General features: G+C 37.8%; 1 protein-coding gene across 1 annotated transcript in view; it reads left to right on the top strand.

Moving 5' to 3' along the window:
- The window catches only part of adamts3 (ADAM metallopeptidase with thrombospondin type 1 motif, 3), a 128,726-nt gene extending 110,872 nt beyond the window's left edge, over positions 1-17,854 (top strand). Inside the window, exons 17-22 of the mRNA XM_073466912.1 lie at positions 266-429; positions 3,793-3,949; positions 5,386-5,518; positions 9,859-10,066; positions 11,645-11,762; positions 13,926-17,854. Coding sequence (XP_073323013.1) covers positions 266-429; positions 3,793-3,949; positions 5,386-5,518; positions 9,859-10,066; positions 11,645-11,762; positions 13,926-14,407 — 1,262 coding nt within the window. The 3' untranslated portion in view covers positions 14,408-17,854. The remainder of the gene's footprint in view (positions 1-265; positions 430-3,792; positions 3,950-5,385; positions 5,519-9,858; positions 10,067-11,644; positions 11,763-13,925) is intronic.
- Positions 17,855-19,705: the final 1,851 nt, after the last annotated feature.

Raw genomic sequence — 19,705 nt, 5'->3', positions numbered from 1 at the left:
ATGCCCATTTTCCTTTCAGCATCTCACTTTTGACAAGTTTCATTATATAAGTGGTTTGGCAGCAGGTTCAGAATGAATTAGAGAACAAATCAGAGGTTGTAATGTTAAGGCATAATTATTTCAAGTAAGTGCCCTGGGTAATACGATTCTATGAATCACCCTTTTGAGACCATAAATTGAGGCTTTTTTTCTGTGAATAATTCAAAACTTCAAAAGAAAGCCATTTCAACTTTGTCAGTGTCTCATAACAAGTTACTGATTACAGCAATCAAGAACCAGGCAACGGGGCATTACATTCTGAATGGAAAAGGAGAGGAGGTCAAGTCCAGAAGCTTCATTGACTTGGGCGTTGAGTGGCACTACATCATTGAGGAGGACGTGGAGACGTTACACACCGACGGACCTCTGCATGACCCCGTGGTGGTTCTGGTAATGATACCTCCTTCTCTATCAAATCTTCTTTTCAAATTAAACCAAACAGACATTCCCTTGACAGTATTCATTTGATAAAAGAAGCAGGTCAGCCATCGAGTTCAAGCCCTCCATCCTTCTCATTCATCTTCTACCACTGTCTGTTAAATTTTAATGGCTTAAACTTATTAAACTCCAGTAATAACAAACTATTTTTTAATATGACGTGCATTTTTAGTATAAAAACAAAAAACAGCTCAAAAATATTGAATAGAATTTCAAGAGGATATTGAAATAAAAACACAAGAGAATAGCAAACGATGAGGTCAAAACTCAGGTCCAGGGAAATGACAAGGCAAGATTTGGGCTCAACCAGAGAATATTAGGCAGCAATCACACTAAGACAGTTCACGAAATCACAGCTATAGAATAAGTAGGAGTCAAAACCTTCAGTAAAAGCTTTGAATTAAATCCAATATTGACAAGCAGGACGTGAAGTGTAGCAAGGACTTAGGGTTATATGGTCTCTCCTGTTGGAGCGGGTTAGTAGTCAGGCAACAGCTCTCTGAACTCTGGGAGGTATTTCTCCTGCTGAGACCTGAGTGAGTTCCTGCATTAATCAAACCTGGTAGATCAAAGCATGGATGACCTACTCCAGGTCTGCCAATGAAAAAAATACTTGATCTTTGTCATGTGTCTATGATTGTAATCACTTCAGGTACCTGGGCATGAGTCAAGAAACAACTATGTAGATTATTTCCTTGATTAATGGATTCCTTGTGTCAAATTTGTTTGTCTATTACACATCAGAAAACAATGAAAAGTGGCATACAAAGATCTCAGATCTCAAGGTGACACTAATACAGTATGTGCCTTTATTGTCCAACCAACAGTCTAAGGCCAAAGATACCCAATTTTGCGAAACAGAAATTGGAAAAAGGTTAACTCTCAAAAACTGCATATTATTAAAATAAATCGAAACAAGGCTTCTCAAGGAGATGCAACTTAATGAGTGAAATAGAGCTACTGCCCAAAAGACCCAGATTTTCAGATAGAAGGCTATTAAACTAAAGTGTATAGTTTGAATCCTGTGGGAACACAACCAAAGAGTTCCCCAAGGTCCAGAAAGAGTAAAATTCCTAATAAAACTATAGCCAGCAGCACAAAGACAGAAAAATCAGTAAAATTATAATTAAATAGTGAAAATACCCCACGGCTATTATCATGCATCATCTGCCAACCTGATGTACTATAAGAACTAATCTGTTTTTCGTCTGTTGTGACATCCTTTGGATCTGATCAGTGGAAACTTCAAAAGTTTTTTTGTGAAAGAAGTGATTAAATGATGGAGCAGACAAGATGAGCTATAACTGGATTAATCTTTTTTTTTTTTTTCTTGTTCTGCTTTGTGGTTTCTTTCCGATTTCTGATTCCACAGGCCTTATGAGATTTTTGTGTTATTTATTTAATACATGTTCATTCTTATTAAAGGTTTGTTGAGCAAAACATCATCTCACCTTTTTGCCCTTATGCTGAGGCTTGATATTGATATACCTAATACATTGATGTCTATAATAAGTGTTAGTTAATAGGTAATCAGAGCCTTTTATTTAATTTAATAAGACTACTGTATATAACACAGTTTTGAGATATTGATAAGCACTTAAAACAAACTTGTCAACAGTTTATAGACGCTTAAGAACATTAATAACAGCCTTATGAGTTTCTTATACATTTATAATGGCATTACAAACACATTAACTAACTAACCTTATATGCTACCTGTTAAGCCTTTTATTATTTTTTATGATGAAACTGTACTTTATTATGCATTTACTAGCAGTTTACTATGCGCTAATGCATTTAACAGTCAACTATGCTTTTTGCAGAGACCAGATCTACATCAAGGTCAATACCTTGTAGGTCCTTAATTCTCCATTTAATAAGTAAAGATTTACTAAGATCATTTCTTTAAATTCCAAGACGGATCTTTCAATATATGCAGGGTCCTGTGAATGCGTACAGGGTCCAAAGATAACACCCGCCAGGCACAAAATGTGGTAACGTTAATATTTTTAATAATGGAGAAGGTTAGAGGGTATCTACCTTGTACAATTTACAGCATAGGCTCTCTCAGAATATCTTTAATATCCAAGATAATTTATGGTTTTGCTTTCATGATTGTGCAAAGACAAGATTTACAAGATTTTAAAAGATTAAAGTTAAAAAAATGAAGTCAAGCTTAAATAGCTTTAGTTTCTAACTAATTGTTGTCAACTTTATCAATATGCATCTAAATCTACCTGGTTTCCAAACCTTTAATGGTGTAATGGCTCTTGTATAGACTGTGGAATTGAATTATTGTGAAAGAGGAGGATCCAGACACTGGAGTAAATTCAGTTTATTTCATTTAAAACAGAAACCGAGAAGAGGGAGTTCATCTGAAAAATGGTGGAGATTAGTGATTGGAGCTCATTGATGTTTCTGTCTGGGTGATAATTGGTAAACTCAGCATGCTGTTGTTCTCCTCCACCCACTGCACAGAGAGCCAGAGTCAGCCATATGAGAGCACATTCACTGAGAAATATTGGCGACTCTCTTTAAGGGAAAGGAGTTAATGTCTGGCCAAAATGTTGCTTGATTTGTCAGAGAGATGCTAAAGGGGTCTTAAATCCATCCGTGCAGAGTCAGACAAACATGTCTAATATTTTTCTCTACCTGTTTATAATGATAAAATGACTAAATGTGCGGGGTATTTTCAGTGCTGATTTTAATCTCACTTCATAGAGCCAGCCATTTGAACAGGTATTATATAATGTTATAAAATGTATGATATACACCATGAAATAATACCTCGATGTGACATTAGATGAAGTTCCTTCATACAAATTAAAGAATATAATTCCATGTTATTTGAAAGAAAATGTGGAATATTTATAGTTTTTCAGCCTGCATTGGTGGTAGCATAGTTCAAGTAATTTGTATGTGTGTTAATCTCTCAAAACCCAATACCCACAACAACACCTGATTTTAAGTTTCTCCATTTAGGTACTCCTGCAGAGTGTTTTATTCAGCCAGCTGTTTTCATTTTGGAATTGAACTCTCTAATCCACTCTGCAACATCCCTGTAAAATATACCTGATCCAAAGAAAAGTTCAGAAACAGCAGATGAGGTTTCCGTAGACCAGGGTTCAGTCTTTGTGTGTGAACTCTTAAGATTTATAAGAACCTCAAGTGGGGTTTATGGAAAATGCTTGCTGCTCTCGAGATTAAACGTAACTCATTTATTTGCACTAATTTGCACTTCAAGTATTCTAATGCAAATACACTACACAGAGGATCTTGCTATAAAGGTAATGTGTGTCTTTCTCTGGTTTGCAGATTATACCCAAGGACAATGAAACACGGTCCACTTTAATGTACAAGTACATCATCCATGAAGATTCAGTGCCTGTCAACAACAACAATGTCATTCAAGAGGACACATATGAGTGGGCTCTGAAGAGCTGGTCTCCATGTTCCAAACCTTGTGCCGGAGGTAAGAGATTAATTACCTTCAAATTGAAAGAGAACAGATGAATAATTCATTTTCTTTCTTTCTTGTACAAAAACGTTTTTCTATATATTATAGGCATAGGCAGCCTTCAAATTAACGGTAATGCGACTTGAAATAAACAAGAAGAGCTGTGTGTTTTAATGACGTGCTGTCGTATGTCTGTAGACACATGCTGAGGGCGGTTGTATTCAAAAATGCATAAAACAATTTTTACATTTTGGATTTTTACATTAGAGATTGTAATATGATTGGCATCTCTCTGCAAGACAGACACCTTACATATTTCTTGTTATTTTTGGATACAGCAAATCCCCCATCCCATAGCTGGCAGGACGCCATGAACACACTCCTATAATAATAATAATCTTATTTATACATTATTTTTAGAGCTTAGTCAGTTGATATGGTGTTTGCAGTGTATTTCCTGTTTGGAAAGGATGATAGTTGTCGACACATGATTCAAAAGTACATAAAAAACAATAGGAGTTTTGTTTGAGTCTTTATGAATGTTTTATGATAATGACAGCACCTTGATATAAAATAGAACTTTACTGTGTGAAACAAGGTGAAAAATAGGTACTTTTTGAAGTTCTTTGATATTTGATGAACATATTTCTGTACTGAAACAAAATATACTTTTAGACAAATGTTTTTTTTTTATGTTAAATGTTGTTGAGCATACATCTGTATTGAGTGAATGGATAAGTGTTGAAGCAATTTTTTTTGTTAACGCTGTTATCTCAACATCATGGGTTAATGATTGCTCGAGATAACGTCGCTCATTTTCTCACGATAACAGGTTAATTTATCTTGTTATCTTGAGTAGACAAAGAGACGCTTTTTCCGGGATAACAAGTTAATTTAATACGAGGAAATGACTTAATTAGATTCATAAGAGCGGATCATGAAATATGGGCCAGGTTTGGGAGTTGCAAAGCAAACCACATGAACTTTTTTATAAACTTTTGCCATTTGTTTTAAGAATGTTTTACCTAGTGATTTGATATGAGGGTACATTATTGGCTAATTGTTGTAAGGGATAGGTGTAAATAAAGTGGTTGATCAGCTTTAATCAGTGGCTACACTGTCAGACACCATCTTTGAGAGCTGGCGTGGCACTACTGATCTCTGAAAAGGGATATAAGTAGTAAGAGATAACGGGTTAATTTTCTTGGAATCTCGAGATAATGGCATTAAGAAAATCAATTGCAAGCACAACCGTTCTCTGCGCCATTAAGGAAGAATAATAATAAACGAGACCACAAATCTGAGCAAGCATTCAATGCTCCACAGCTTTTGGTACTTGATAAGTTTTGATACGGTTGAATTTCCAGCCTGTGAAAATGGCTGGGTAATGATCGAAATGTAACCAATTGCTTCTTTTAATGTTCATTGTTTCACCTTTGCTTCTTTTACAGGTTATCAGTACACCAAGTATGGCTGTCGAAAGAAAGGTGACACCAAGATGGTCCATCGAGGCTACTGCGACGCCGGCAAGAAGCCAAAACCCATCCGCAGAATGTGTAATCTTCAGGACTGCACACAGCCTCAGTGAGTACACACTTTCCAACTTCACTCAAAGGAAAATATATTGAGGAGTTATTACAAGTGCTGATTAGATTCAAACTGGGACTTAGCTGCAGTCTATTAAGATAAAACGTTAAAGTGTCTCCACTCAGTGTGAGCTGAATTTAAATGAGCTTCTTCTTAACTGTGGTGTCTGTAATAGAGAGGGAATGGAGCGAAAGAAGGCTCTCCAAAATCTCTTACATCAAGAGGTTAAGTATGATCATTATGGAGTGATAAACCGAGAGTAAAAAAGAATGGGATAAAAGTTTCAGAAACTGTCACAAATCTTGAACACCTTGTACAACTGCTGCCAAATTCAAAAGAAGATATACATACAGTATCATTTTCAAACAATCCTGCTTCCAACACATTTTTGCAAGTTTGCTAAATTGCAACCATCAGCCAGTCAGCGTGTTTTGTATTCAGAGATGCGAGTCAAAATTGTCTTCGTCCTCCCACAATTTTGCCCTGCATTACCATAAAGACTGGAGACTTGTGAAAGAGATTAAAAATACAAAGAGCGGAGAGGTCATTTAGTCATTAGATGAGTCACGCTGAAGGGCCTTTAACAATGGTTAAAAACTAAAAGGTGCACTATGTAGTTTTGGGGAAGAAATTTTAACCAGAAGAGAAAGATGTTCATTGACTTATTTTTTTATGTCTGAACAAACTAAATAAACAAACTCTCTTCGTTTTCATGACTGAATGAACAAACTGACCTTAAAGGACAACACAGTTTCATACTGTTTAACTTTGTTTATATTTGGCAGACCCTGTCACCTTTCTAGCTTCAAACAGTGTTCTAGGGACATTATTTTCCTCTGAGAACAATTTGTTTATTCAGATATGGAAAAAATAAATATTTCTGAGATTGTATTATTACCTCATTAATATTCTAAATATTAAAAGTTTGTAAGTAAGTCAGAAATATTGGGAAAAAATTAGATCAAACGAGGAATTGAATCATTCTAACTTAATGGAGTCATTGCATGGGGCATTAAATGTGTCTCTGCTATACTTTTGACATCCAGCTGACAAAAAAACAAAAAAGTTTCCCAACTTCAACACAGATTACATCAGTGATTCCCATTTGACATACTGCGTCTGGAGCAGCAGCATTAATCTGTATTTATACTTGTCTCTTAATGTTTGTTTTAATGCTGCTTTAAATCTAGATGGACTCAAACCTTCAGAGACCCAGCCAGTCAGTAAATCTCCAAAATACTGACACAGGGATAATTGTACGCTGTTTAGCCTTGATTTTCCTGTGCAGAGTGTCTAGACAGGTCTACTTTTTAATCAGTACATCCTTTCAGTGTGACTTGAGTGAGAATGAGCTTTGTCACAAAATATCAGTCTGGTTTATATTTTGCCAAACAAGGACATACGGATTAGAAACAAGACAATGTGAGGGCGAAACGGCCTCTCTGGGTGAGGACACACTCAAGCTGCTACACTCCTCATGGAAGCAGGGGTATTGAAGTAAAGTACATTTCTGAGGAAATGAATGTGTCGACTGAGGTGATAGAGTCTAAATGCACGGTCCGGACAAAAGACAGCCTGCAGGTGATTAAAGAGGGCTGCTTAAGCTGATGAATGGTGCAGGCTGTGAATGCACCAAGACGAGAGGGAAGTTTAAAGGCAGATGCCCTTAAAAAACTGCAGCCAAGATCATCCATCCAAATCTTACAGCTGCATGAGCATCTGCTTCTTTAGGTCAATACACGGCCATGATGCAAGACCTCACATGTGCTAATGTTACCCACCGGCAGTTCTGTTCATCTTCAAACCAAAGAAGCAAGAGAGGAGAGAGATCTGACGCTGGATGGAACATTCACTCACCGCTGTTAAGGGAACTGTATTTCTCTCAAGTTTTTACCAACTTCTCTTTGAGCACCTTCCTAGACCTAAAGCGTCATGTTAAAACCAAGTTAAAATTTGTTTTGGTGCAATTTAAAGAATTTGAGAGATTATGAGAGCTGCAGCCTTGGTGGAGGTATGTGCTCTCCGAGTATGTGCACTACTTTTCCTTTCACTGACTTTGTACTTTGGTACCTGAGTTGGTCTGTGTGAGGAGACAGACTTTAAAGAAAGGTGAATTCCCTCAATAGCTGGCCTAATTTTTTTTCATCATTGCTGGACTCCCCACCTTGCATCATGACTGAGATTTTCAGGCAAACTTAAGGAGAGGAGGAGCGGAGGCAGAGGAGATAAGAAATGTCAGGGAGGAGATGTGGGACTGTGTGCCTAAAAAAGATACGAGTAGGGCCCTGATGATGTAGGGTAATATATGATTACCAGCCGTGACAGCATCAGCTGGTAATGTGTCTCATCATGGCAAAATATGTGCCTGAAGACATCTTTTGTAGCGGGACAACTGCCGAGTTCAAAAATGTGCATAGTCCTACCCATGAGTGCCAAGATCTTTCATACTGACAGTAATCACTACAGAGTAGTCACTGGTCAGAATGTGAACATGTTGAAGCTAGTCGCAGCTGGTGTAATCAAAATGGTCTCTAGTGTTAAATCTTTATCCCTCATACAGTATGTTGCTGCTCATTAAATCTGACAAACTGCTACATCCTTTTCACACAAACAAATGCAGGCAGAACAACAGCTGGATGCATTCCAACACACAGCAATGTATAACCCCTGTGAGAGAAAGGGTTACCGTGCAAGACATTAAAAGCTTGCCATCATAATTCAAAAGATTTAGAAAAAGTCCTGAACAAACACTTCTAATCCTCACAAACGACTAAGCAGCACTGATAACAAAAAGCAGATGGGTTTGTCAGTCTTAACAAGGAGTACAGTACTGCAGCCTCTGAATGTTTGATGTTGTATGCGGCAGAGGCAAAATCTTATCACAGTATGAGAAATCCAGCTGAACTGTAAAGTTATGACCCATACTAACTGCTGTAATCATCCATCATAGTTCGACTTGTTTCTATTTGGACCTTTTTGACCTTATTTGCACATTAGGATAACTACCAATATTTAGATTGTGCTTACTTTTTTATTTTCCTTTAAAGGGTCATTTCACCTAAATCTCAAATGTGCTGCATGCCCCCTACCTATCTAGACAATCAGTTTGGGTTAAATTTGCACATATTCAAGTATTCAGTATTCTCCATTACCTACACATCATGTCATTATCCTCTGTTAAATATTAATGCCTTGTCTCTCTCTGTCATACACACACACACACCCACACAGACAGATACAGTCCTTCTGGGAAAATCAACTTCACTGAAAGACTCGGGGGAAGAAAACAGTCACACAGCTGGTGTCTGATGTTTTTATAAGTGGGAATTAATAGAAATGTTTGATTTGAGAGTGCCAGTCAGTCAGCATGACAGCTGTCAGTATTTGAAATGGATATGCTGCTTCAGGTGTGGGAAGTGTCGGGTGAGTCTAAACTTCTAGGAGAAGTTTGGGAAGCTTTCAGAATGCTCAGGCTTTGTGTTCTTTGCTGGCCTGCAAAGAAACCTGAAATGCATCACTTTACATTGTGCCCGCCTTTTGTCCTCCATTCAGAAGACCGATTTACCATCTCAACAGCCTCAATGTGATTGTAGATTCATAAACGTTGTGAGAGATTTCATCTTGAATTCATCCAGAGTCAAATTCCATCAAATTAAACACAACAAAAGTGAAGATAAAGAAAAACATGTAGCAACATGGAGTCCAAGAGTCTTTCTGAATATGTACATTTCCATATATATCCTCAATCGGCCTTTTGAAGTTAACTTTTCTGCTCACTTTAAACAGGAGGAGATTATTCTCAGCTTTTACTGAAACTATAATTTGTACTGATATAAATCAGATTTATGTTCCCATGCAGGAATAAGTTGGTTCCTGCTGCCGGATGACACTCTTGAGGAGAACTGCAATGACTAATCAATTAATCAAGTAGTCAATCAACAGAAAATTAATCAGCAACTGTTCTATAATAACTATTAATCAGTTTGAAGGCAAAAAATGCCAAACATTTGATAATTCCAGGTTATCAAATGTGAGAATTTGCTGCTTTTCTCTGTTTTGGGGGTTTTAGACGCATTTAATTAACTGTTTGCAAACTAAAGAGGTCAATATTTTTCAATGATTCACAAAAAAGCAAATTTTAAAGAAAAGTTCAAAAATGAATATAGATAGCAGAATTTAGTTTTTTCTTTCTCTCTTCCTCTCCCATATTAAAACCCCCCAGATTCATACTGTGACAATTTGAAGGGGCTGGACCCCTGGGCCCCCTACTGAACTGTTTATAAAATAGTTAAAAGTAGCTCATGTCCTCAGTAATAACCTCACTTTGATTTCTCCAGATGGATCTCAGAGGAATGGGAGCATTGTACCAAAACCTGTGGCAGCCTGGGCTTTCAGATACGGACAGTTCGGTGTGTGCAGTTCCTCCACGACGGCACCAACCGCTCCGTCCACAGCAAGTACTGCAGCGGGGAGAAGCCAGAGAGCCGGAGGCCCTGTAACAGAGTCCCATGTCCTGCCCAGTGGAGGACCGGAGCATGGTCAGAGGTACAGTATCCACATGATCTATTTGAAAGAGGCTGAAAGAGAGATTTTCTTTAAAACTCTGTTCTTCCTTCATCTGGGTGTGGATCATTAAGCCACGGATCCATCTGATTGATCTTAATCATCATGTTATCTTGTTTCCAATTAACTTATGTTGGCTTACTCGCTACCAGATCACCATTTTCCTGTAAATATGTGTCAATACAACAGCAGCTTTAACATGCCTGATATTTGATTTAAAGCAACGTCACATCTCATCCGAAAACACGGCGGTTTTAGTCAACCAATTCCCTGCATCCATATGAGACCTTTGAAACCATCCAAAAATCCAATAAATCAGACATCCAGCTTAGCAGTGGAGAGCAGATACGAGCTAATAAGATGCAATTCTTCATGTCAGCAGTTAATTTGTGAATTGTGGTCAGATTTCTGATAGCATGGCTTGGAGCGTAGCTGCATATATGAGCATGACAGTAGTACTAGTAGTAGTTTTTTTAAATTTCTTATAAATTGCCTTGTGACATGAATGATGAAAATGAAAATACACAAGATCCTCCTTTTACCGGCTTATATCGCATCTGAACTGCATTTAACAATAATGTTGTAATGCGAGTTTAGACCACGTCTAAAGGAAAAAGTGTTCATATTTGTCATCAACACTTAAGTTGACAGTTATTGACAGAGGGTGTGCTTAATTTTTTTAAGCAGTGTTGAGCACTCTGTGAGTCAATGGTATTAATGATAAGAGACAGAAGCAGTGCTGTGGCAACAAAAAAAGAGAGAGAGAAGTGGGAACTGGAAATAAATATTAGATAACGGGAAGGTTTCAGCCATGACACAAGAAACATGCAATTCAGTAGAAGGTAGAAAAAAGAGAAGAAAAATTTGTCAGCATAGTTTTTTTTGTTTGTTGTTTGTTCCTTTTATGCCAGAGCATTTTTCATCATCCCTCCAACAAATGTTATTCAGACTCCAGCGTATTTGGCACATAGCATATTTGGATGGGTCCAAAATAATTCGCAGTTCACTTGTTTTTAGAGATGCCAAAATGTGTTGCTAAAGTTGGATGACAAATTCTTGTAGGTGTAGCCTATTTGACCTGAACTAACTCTCGAATGCATAGTGCAAATACAACCAAATCTATGAGGCATGTGCATCTACTCTGAGTGAGGTTTTTTTTTCATATATCACTGGCACTCAAGCAAATGATATGTTTAAATGGGATCAGTGGTAATGAGGTAGACTAACTGAAAACCAAACTCATCTCTGTGCAAAGCTTTATTTTTACCAGATTACATTTGGGTTATCACTGTGTGTATTCGAAGCTGCCAGATGGCGATATATTAAAATGAATATATATTGCAGCTTGTTAGTCTATCAGCTGTTTTGAATTCTACAGTGACTTTACAGAAAATGAAGTAAAATGAAGTTGAGATGTCCAAACAAGCAACAATAAATTAAGCTTTGTGTTATCCATGGGACAAAATGTTTCAGCAGGATGTGATAGACTTTACCTCTTGCAGCCTTCACTTGTGTTCTTTCACAGTATGTGACTAAGTCGCTGCCTGTGCTCTTCCACAGTGCTCTGTGACCTGTGGAGAGGGAATGGAGAGGCGTCTGGTCACCTGCCGGATTGGAGATCAGTGTAACGGAGAAAAACCTGAAAATGTGAGACAGTGCAGACCGGGACCCTGCCATGGTAAGAACGCAATTTCTTAAGAACTGAAGACAAATGAATACCTCTTCTGTGGATCAACATTTCATCACATTTTGGCTTCTTCAGAAACATAAGCATTTATTTCAATACTTCTCCAAAATAAACCACAAAATACACCATTTGTCATTTGTTTCCAAAAGCCAAGACCTACTTAACTACAAATCATGTATTGTTCCAACCTTCCAGGCAGCCTTTGGTTTTCATTCATTTCTGTATGGCATAAAAATTGATGGGCAGACTCGTGATTCATCACAGTGAACATAAAGTCGGCATTAATTACTTCCATTATTGTTGGATGGTAAATGCAGTTCAAGTGCAGATTTACCAGAAACGCCTGCACTCATCTCCGAGCAATAGTGACTTTGTGTGACACAAAGAATAATATGCAAACTTAAGGTAGATATTGCTGTGTAACTGAAATGTCCAAGTCAGCTTGGTGACTTTATTTTTGGCTCTTTTTATGCTATGTTTTAGCATGGACGGAAATAAAATATCAAGGGTTTTACCGTAAAGCAGGGAGTAAACACAGAGCACCTCACCAGGCGACAGGTTTACTTACCCTAAGTCAGGTTGTCTAATGATGATGCTTTAAAACAGCTGACTTGGATATTAAGGGGAAATTAAAAAAAATTACAATCTACTTTAAATAGCCTATACATCCTTAATATATAATTGTCATTCTCAAATGTCTACACATGCAAATACTTTTGTTAAAACATAAATGCCAAGTTGATATTTGCAACCGAGATACAGGGATAAACTAGGATGGAGACGCAAACACCACACCCTCTCTTCTGTGCATAAAAGCACATGCCGTATATCCTGTATTGATCCACAGTATACGTGGCTGCTCAAAAATATTACTTACAGGGTTCTCAAGAGCTTTAAAATCAATATGGCACTGAATATACAGAGAGTAATGATTACACCACATCAATACATAATATACGTGCATACTTATTGAGGATATTTAATTGAGCATACTGACGAGGTGAGTTCAGTTGAAAGCAAACAGCAACTTCTCATACAGTATGCTGCAGTGCATTTATACCATTCAAAATAGAAAGATTTTAAAACAGCTGAATGAGGAGTCTGAAACTCAAGATATCTGTTTAGCTTCCAGTAGTTTTTTTTTTTTTTTACTTTCCTTAGTGTTTTATTTTTAAGCTGAGAAACAAACCAATGTGTCCCAATGCCGTATTATGTATAATTACTTGCGCATTTTTTTGTACAACCCACTTTGTGCCTCTCTTGCGTCAGCCTCCTCAAAGACTCTTCTAACAATGTAGTGGTTAACAAAGGTTCTGTCCACTGCACAATAAAAAAGATTGTAGGCATTAGCTACCATCTTTGTGTGGATTTGGAGTCACACAGTTTACAGGTTAAAAATATTTTTTTTATTGTAAGCCTTCAGAGCAGCAGTAAGCCTCAACAACCCTTTTCAAACGAGAAACAGATGTTTATGGATGTCACTAGAAGGTGATGCTAATGTCAACACATGAAAGGCACTAACTGGTACTTTACCGGTGCTTACGATCACAATGCACTTCACGATCGCTTCAGCATCTGTTCCATTTTCTCGGCAAGCGAGTCAGGCAAGAAAACACGCTGTTAATCTATTAGAAATAGTATCACTGCTGTTTATGTGTTTGATGTAGTCTATGTCTATGGTGGTCTATGTCTATTGTTCCAGAAGAAGCAACGTCCTGCTTATCCAGGAACACATTGAAGGCTCTAGTTAAAAATTCATGAGGTCATTCTAAAGATCGTCTTTCTGTGTGATTAGAAAAGGGAACCTATCTATCACTGCACCGCCACTCACTCACATGTGAATAAGGGGAAAACCAGCACAATTTTTTTCACTTTGCGCACCGGTATGTGCAGTGGTATGGATCTAGGACCACAGCTCTCCTTTTCACAGAGAGTTCAGCTGAGTGTCCATCACTCTGCTGAATGTGCTCTGCATGAAATGTTCTATAGTTTTTTTGTGGCACAAACACTTAGCTGTCAGTCTCCTAAAAGCAATGCTGTAGTGCTCTGTAATGCATCCACTTCCATTCCACTTTTTTGATCTCCTCCGTCTCACCACTTTTCAGCGCTGTGTCTCATGCACTGGGCTCACACTGTATGCTCTTTGCCTTTCAGATGAGCCATGTAATGGAGACAAATCCATCTTCTGCCAAATGGAGGTCCTAGCACGGTACTGCTCTATCCCAGGCTACAACAAACTGTGCTGTGACTCCTGCAGCAAGCGCAGCGGAGCTCTGTCTCTGTTTTCAGACGCGGCTGAGACAGAGGAGCACGTCCGCTTTGGATCAGCCTCCCAGCTGCTAGAGACATTAACTGCCTCTGTAGCGGCCAACGGCACACGTAGTGGGAAACAAGGCTCAGGCAAAGGATCAGCCCCAACAGGCAATGCCGCGAAACAGGTCACCACCCCTGCTCCACTTAAGAAAACCCCAGCGAAGATCACTACAGCACCAAGGCGGGTACCACGACACATCGGGCTCACTGGCAAGAAGCTGCGTGCCATGACAACATTCCCCCTGGCAGACCCTACTGAGGGTCAAAGGTCAAGCAGCCTGACAGATAGTCGGTGGCCTACATATTCTGAAGTGGGGAGATGAAAGTGACGCCCTTTTCCCATCTGAACTCTTAATGTACAGTAGATAATTCAGCTTCATCCTGAGTCTTTTCACACCAAAAACACCACAGAGCGAGAAACAGAGAGAAAGAGAGAAAAGTGCTGGTTCACTTTGTTGTTAAGACTTTCCCTTTCCTTTTGCCCCTGATATTGACTTTCATACTTAATATTGAGAGGAGAAAATATTACAATCATATTAAGGTAAAGGGGGAAATGGACCAAAGGTAATTTTCATCTGTGTCAAATGAAAAGCTTAATGAAACACAGCTGCAGTAGTTCATAGTGAATAATTATGGTGGTTCAAAATAGCCAAAGGACAGATTAAATTAAATTAAAGAATCTATTTTTCTACACTGCTCCAAACTTTAAACATCTCAGTAAATGTTACAAAGAAATGGTTGTGTAATTCCAACCAAACTCTTAACTTTTTGACACAAGTGAGTCATGAAGCCTTGCATTTCCCCTCTGATTGGTCTTTTCTCTGGCTTTGTCATTTAATGAATCAGGCCCTGATGTCTGCGGAGCGTTGCAGCAGGTCCTCCGGCAAACGCTCTGCGGATAGCGAGAGAGAAAATTTCAGCAGGTGCAGTCATTAAAGTGACAATGTGAACATTCAAGACAACAGATCATCTGATGCAGCTGAAAATCCCCTTTTTACTTGAAACAAACTGCCATTGTCTTGCCAAAAAATTCAAGATTGAAGCTTGGCTCATATAGAATCCAGCTGCCCCAGTACTTGAGGAGTCATAGCATATACAGTATCATTCACCGGACTTTATATGGCCACATATGGAAAGTGGCCAGAGATAAACAAGTGAAAACCATTAGGAAAATGGTTTTAGTTGTATAGATGTTTGATATCCAGTGACGTCTGTTTAGTGGCACTCCACAGTTTGTATGGAAATGGGTATTTATAAAGGTTCCTGTAAATACTGTACATGAAAATATCAGTATTATTTTAATAAGCTAAGGATATTTTCAAGCACCCTTTCAATCAATTAGAATATTGTGATTATTTCTAATGTTTACATTTTCAGCAGCAGTGTTGAATGGACATTAACAGTCACTGTTACACACTCAAATGCTGGCGCAAGGTTGTCCTGGTAATGTTTTAAAAGAATAGTTCAACATTTTAAGAAATAGGATTATTTGCCTAATTGCACAGAGTAGATAAGAAGATTGGTTCCACTTTCATATCTGTGCAGTCAATACAACACTTCAGCCAGGAGACAGTTATCTTAGCTTCACATAAAGACTAGAAGCCCTAGTTCATTAATGAATCTATTATATTCTGTTTATTCCGTACAAAGCTGAAGTTTAAAAACAACAAAAATATATTTTGTTATCTTTGGAGAGAGCCAGGCCAGCTGTTTCTCCCTGTTTCTAGTTGTTACAATAAGCAAAGATAACTTTCTCCTGGCTGTCAGTTTATGTTTATTGTGCAGAAATAAAAGTGGTATTCGTATTCTCTTGCAACATTTAGCAAGAAAGTTATAAAGTGCACTACCCAAAATGTCAAACTATTCCCATTACTTCATCCCAGCCTTTATCTTTTTCTAAATCAGAAGTATGTATGGTGCTAGCCAGCGACCTTTTTGACACTTTGTATTGCCCTCTTGTCAAAGTTTTTGCTCAGAAAGGTTGAAGTTGTTAGGTCAAAGAAGGGAACAAACCAGGGAACATATTTAACAATACGTGTCACGTGTAAATACTGTATATTAGATACAGCCGACTCTTGTTCAGCTTGGACAGACTATAAAAAGGACGTGACTTTTCACTATGCAACTCAAAAATGTATTCTTCTGTTCTACTTTGATGAAACCACAAAATAAGCAAACACGCAACTTGAAATGTGCTCTTGTGTTAAGTTTTATGTTAACATAAGTTAACAATTAGATTTCAAACACTTAAAGCTTCATTAAGCGTTTTTTGACCACTAGGGGGGGAAAGACTCTCAAACAAACTCGCAGTACAGTCCGCATGTGCCCATTCACCTATCAAGTTACTGGCTAACCTGTCTGCAAACAGCTGCATGTTTACACATCCAGCAGAAACAGAGCAATATGAGCATCTCATTGAATCCTGTGCCTGTACTATTTGGTCTTTACCAACTCCTGAGGGAATTCTGTCTCCTCAGCTCGGTGCTGTTTGGTGCTGACTAATGTGCTATAAGCTGTGTAGTGCTGCAGAGTTGGGTGTTAATTCTCAGTGGGTTAATCTCTGTGAGAGACCCTTTACCATTACACAGAGTCATTTTAGTCCAATTTTTATATCAAAAATCTCGCTTAATGGAGCTTTAAGCTCATTACATTCTTTCACATTCAGTCTGAATAAGGTTGTACTGAATATATTGTGTTTACAGGAACAAAGCCTCACTGTAAGCACAAGAAGCTGGACCTTCAGAGGAGTATTACTGTATGTGGAACATGGTTTTTTGCCAAAGTGTTTCCTAAATGGCTTTTTTTTGATGGTGGAAGAAGGTTCAGGAGAGAGAAAGCTATTTATTTAAAATTTAAAGGAATTCCTCACAACCACCATGCATCTGACTGCAATAGCAAAGACACAGATTTGTGTTTTCAGCAAAGAAATAGCTCGCAACTATTCACACTCACTCCTGTGTGCCAATGTATAGTACATGTATATAGCATTGAGTACATAAATATTTATTGAAAGTTAAAGGGTTCTGCTTTGTTTTTACAGTATGTGCAGTGCCAGCTGGTCAATAAGCTGCAGCCATTAAACAACTTGAAAACTGATCACATTCATGATGCCCTTTTCTTTTTTCAGCCACATTTTCAAATTTTAAATGGCTTTCTACTTTAAAAAAAAAAAAAACATGATAGACTAGAATTGACATTGTTTTTTTGCAAACAATTAGATGTAAATATACATGCTCAATTTTGAGATGTTTTACTTGTCGTCAGAAAGCTGTCTTTTTACAGCTGTTTCGTAGAAGTTGTTAACAGAGCTGTTACATCAGAGCAACATGTACTGGCAGACAAATGCTTTATTTTAACCAATAAAACATTATTAGTGTAGTAACAGTAAAGTTGTTTTATGCTGTTTGTAGTTGTCAGTATTGTCTAACCATTTTACACTTTCCTCCCCTGTCCTTTTCACATCCTTTAGCCTACTTGCTGCCTATACAACATTGCTGCTTGTTATGCAGAGCTTGTAATGAAAAATAGGGTAGCTGTAGATGTTACATTGACAATCCCTGAGCCTCAGACAGATATTACTGCATAGGATTCTCCATGTACTGTATCAATACCCCTGTGCTATCCATGCATTGAAGTATTATGATTGTCATGACTGTCAGTCACTCTCTGCTCTATTTGCTTTTCTATGTATTTGTGTAGATTGAAGTGTACACTACTGATGCTGTTTGTTGTAATGGGGAGCACATAGCAATAAAAGATATGATTAACTACTCTGATTTCCTGCTTTCAGGCTTTCTCCATCATCATTTATGCATTTGCAAGGTTCAGTGCTGCATCCTAAGTCAAATTAAGTCTGATATCTGTAGCCCAAAAACACATATTCCTCTCAAATTCCAATCAGCAAGTTCACTTTTAACCTTGGGAGTAGTAGATTAAAGTGCAAATATGTATTAAATATTCTTACCAAAACTTCAAAAACTAGAAACTAAAAAAACCCCACAAGAAGTCAGGCTTTTTCTTTTATGGCATTTCGTAGGCTTTTGGAGACAGTCCAAACAACCACAAGAATAAAGTCCTATGGAGCATTTTCATTTTTCCATGGTGACTTTTGACATTTTGTTCAGACATACATGAGCTGGATTTAATTAAAAGACTGTATATCTGAAAGAGGAGGGGGTTATAAGATTTTAAACGAGGAATAACTGGAATTAATTAATTTTATTGTTAAAGGTTAAAAAGATGAAGATGAGGGTTGCAAAACGGAAAACCTAAAGGTTGCCTAATATAAAGGAGCATTTAGTGTGGGGGAAAAAAAGGATATACAGGAAGTGTAATACAGTAAGTTACTTCTTAATTTATTACTCATAGCTGTGGAGATGTCCTGTCAGTTAAACTGCTTGGCAGTCCTGTGACACCTCTGATGGATTGGTGGATGGATGGATGGATGGATGGAAGGAAGGAAGGATGTTACACTGTTGCTTTAATCACTGTCATGTACATCAGGGGTGGTGAGAGATAAGACAGTTGTCTATATGAAAATGTCAGACATAATTACTCACACACCATTTTTAATCTAAAACTAAATGGAGTGTGTTTTTTGCAGAGCTGTTTCATCCTCCTTGACTCTCATTTAATCACACGGCATCCTTATTTCCAGCACCAGCCTGGATGATTGATTACTAGGAAAATCAATGAAAACAAGATCCTGTCATATGTCCCTTCAACACTACTCGGCTGTCTTTTTCCATTTGTGTGCATCGCGTTATGAAACTGTAGTACAGTTGGAGCAGGACAGTTAAATGTCAAAATAAATTAAAGGTGAAAAAAAACATCCTGTTCGGTCCTCTGCACCACATGGACGAATACTGTGGGTTGTACATTAACAGCAAAGTTTATCAGTTAGAATCATTGAGCATTAAATCAGGGATCATTACACATAATTACCAACAGTTCCTCCCCTTCTTCAACGTGAAGTGACATTTGCTGCACTAATCACATCTCTGACTTAATAAGTTCATTGATTTACAGTAAATAATTACAGCAGGGTGATTGACATTTAGACCCTTGAACATGGTTTGCACGTCGTATGGCTTGCAGAGACACATTTCAGATGTTTTAATGACCGGCTTTATTCGTTAAAGTGAAAGGTTTTAATTGTCTGATGAACTGTACTGTATCAAATGACATGTCATTACATTTTTCAAAAATACCAAAACAACAACAAAATACAATATGTGCACATCTTTCCATCTGCCTGCACAGCAAGATTCAGATTGTGGTTATTAAAATTCTGTCAGCAGCAACAAGAGCTGAGTGTGCCTGTATGCTGGAGAGCAGCGGGCATATCCCTGGTATTAATATCCTCATACACTCCGTGAGATTGCTTGCATTGTAATCCTATATATAGTATACAGTTAATATGGACTACAATAATCCAATACTGGATTAGTCTGGTTGGCTATTTCGACCTTTTAAAAGAGATCTCGATTATTTCCAGCAACAATGTAATTTTTCCAATCCAAACACTTTACTGTATGGCGGATGGCTATACTAAATTGGCTCAGCTGAGATTAGCTGCAAAATGGATTTATATAAGATACAACTATGAGAAAATCAAAAAT

The sequence above is a fragment of the Pagrus major genome, chromosome 5, assembly GCF_040436345.1.
Source record: "Pagrus major chromosome 5, Pma_NU_1.0".
NCBI classification, from domain to species: domain Eukaryota; kingdom Metazoa; phylum Chordata; class Actinopteri; order Spariformes; family Sparidae; genus Pagrus; species Pagrus major.
This window is presented reverse-complemented; position numbering and strand designations above follow the sequence as displayed.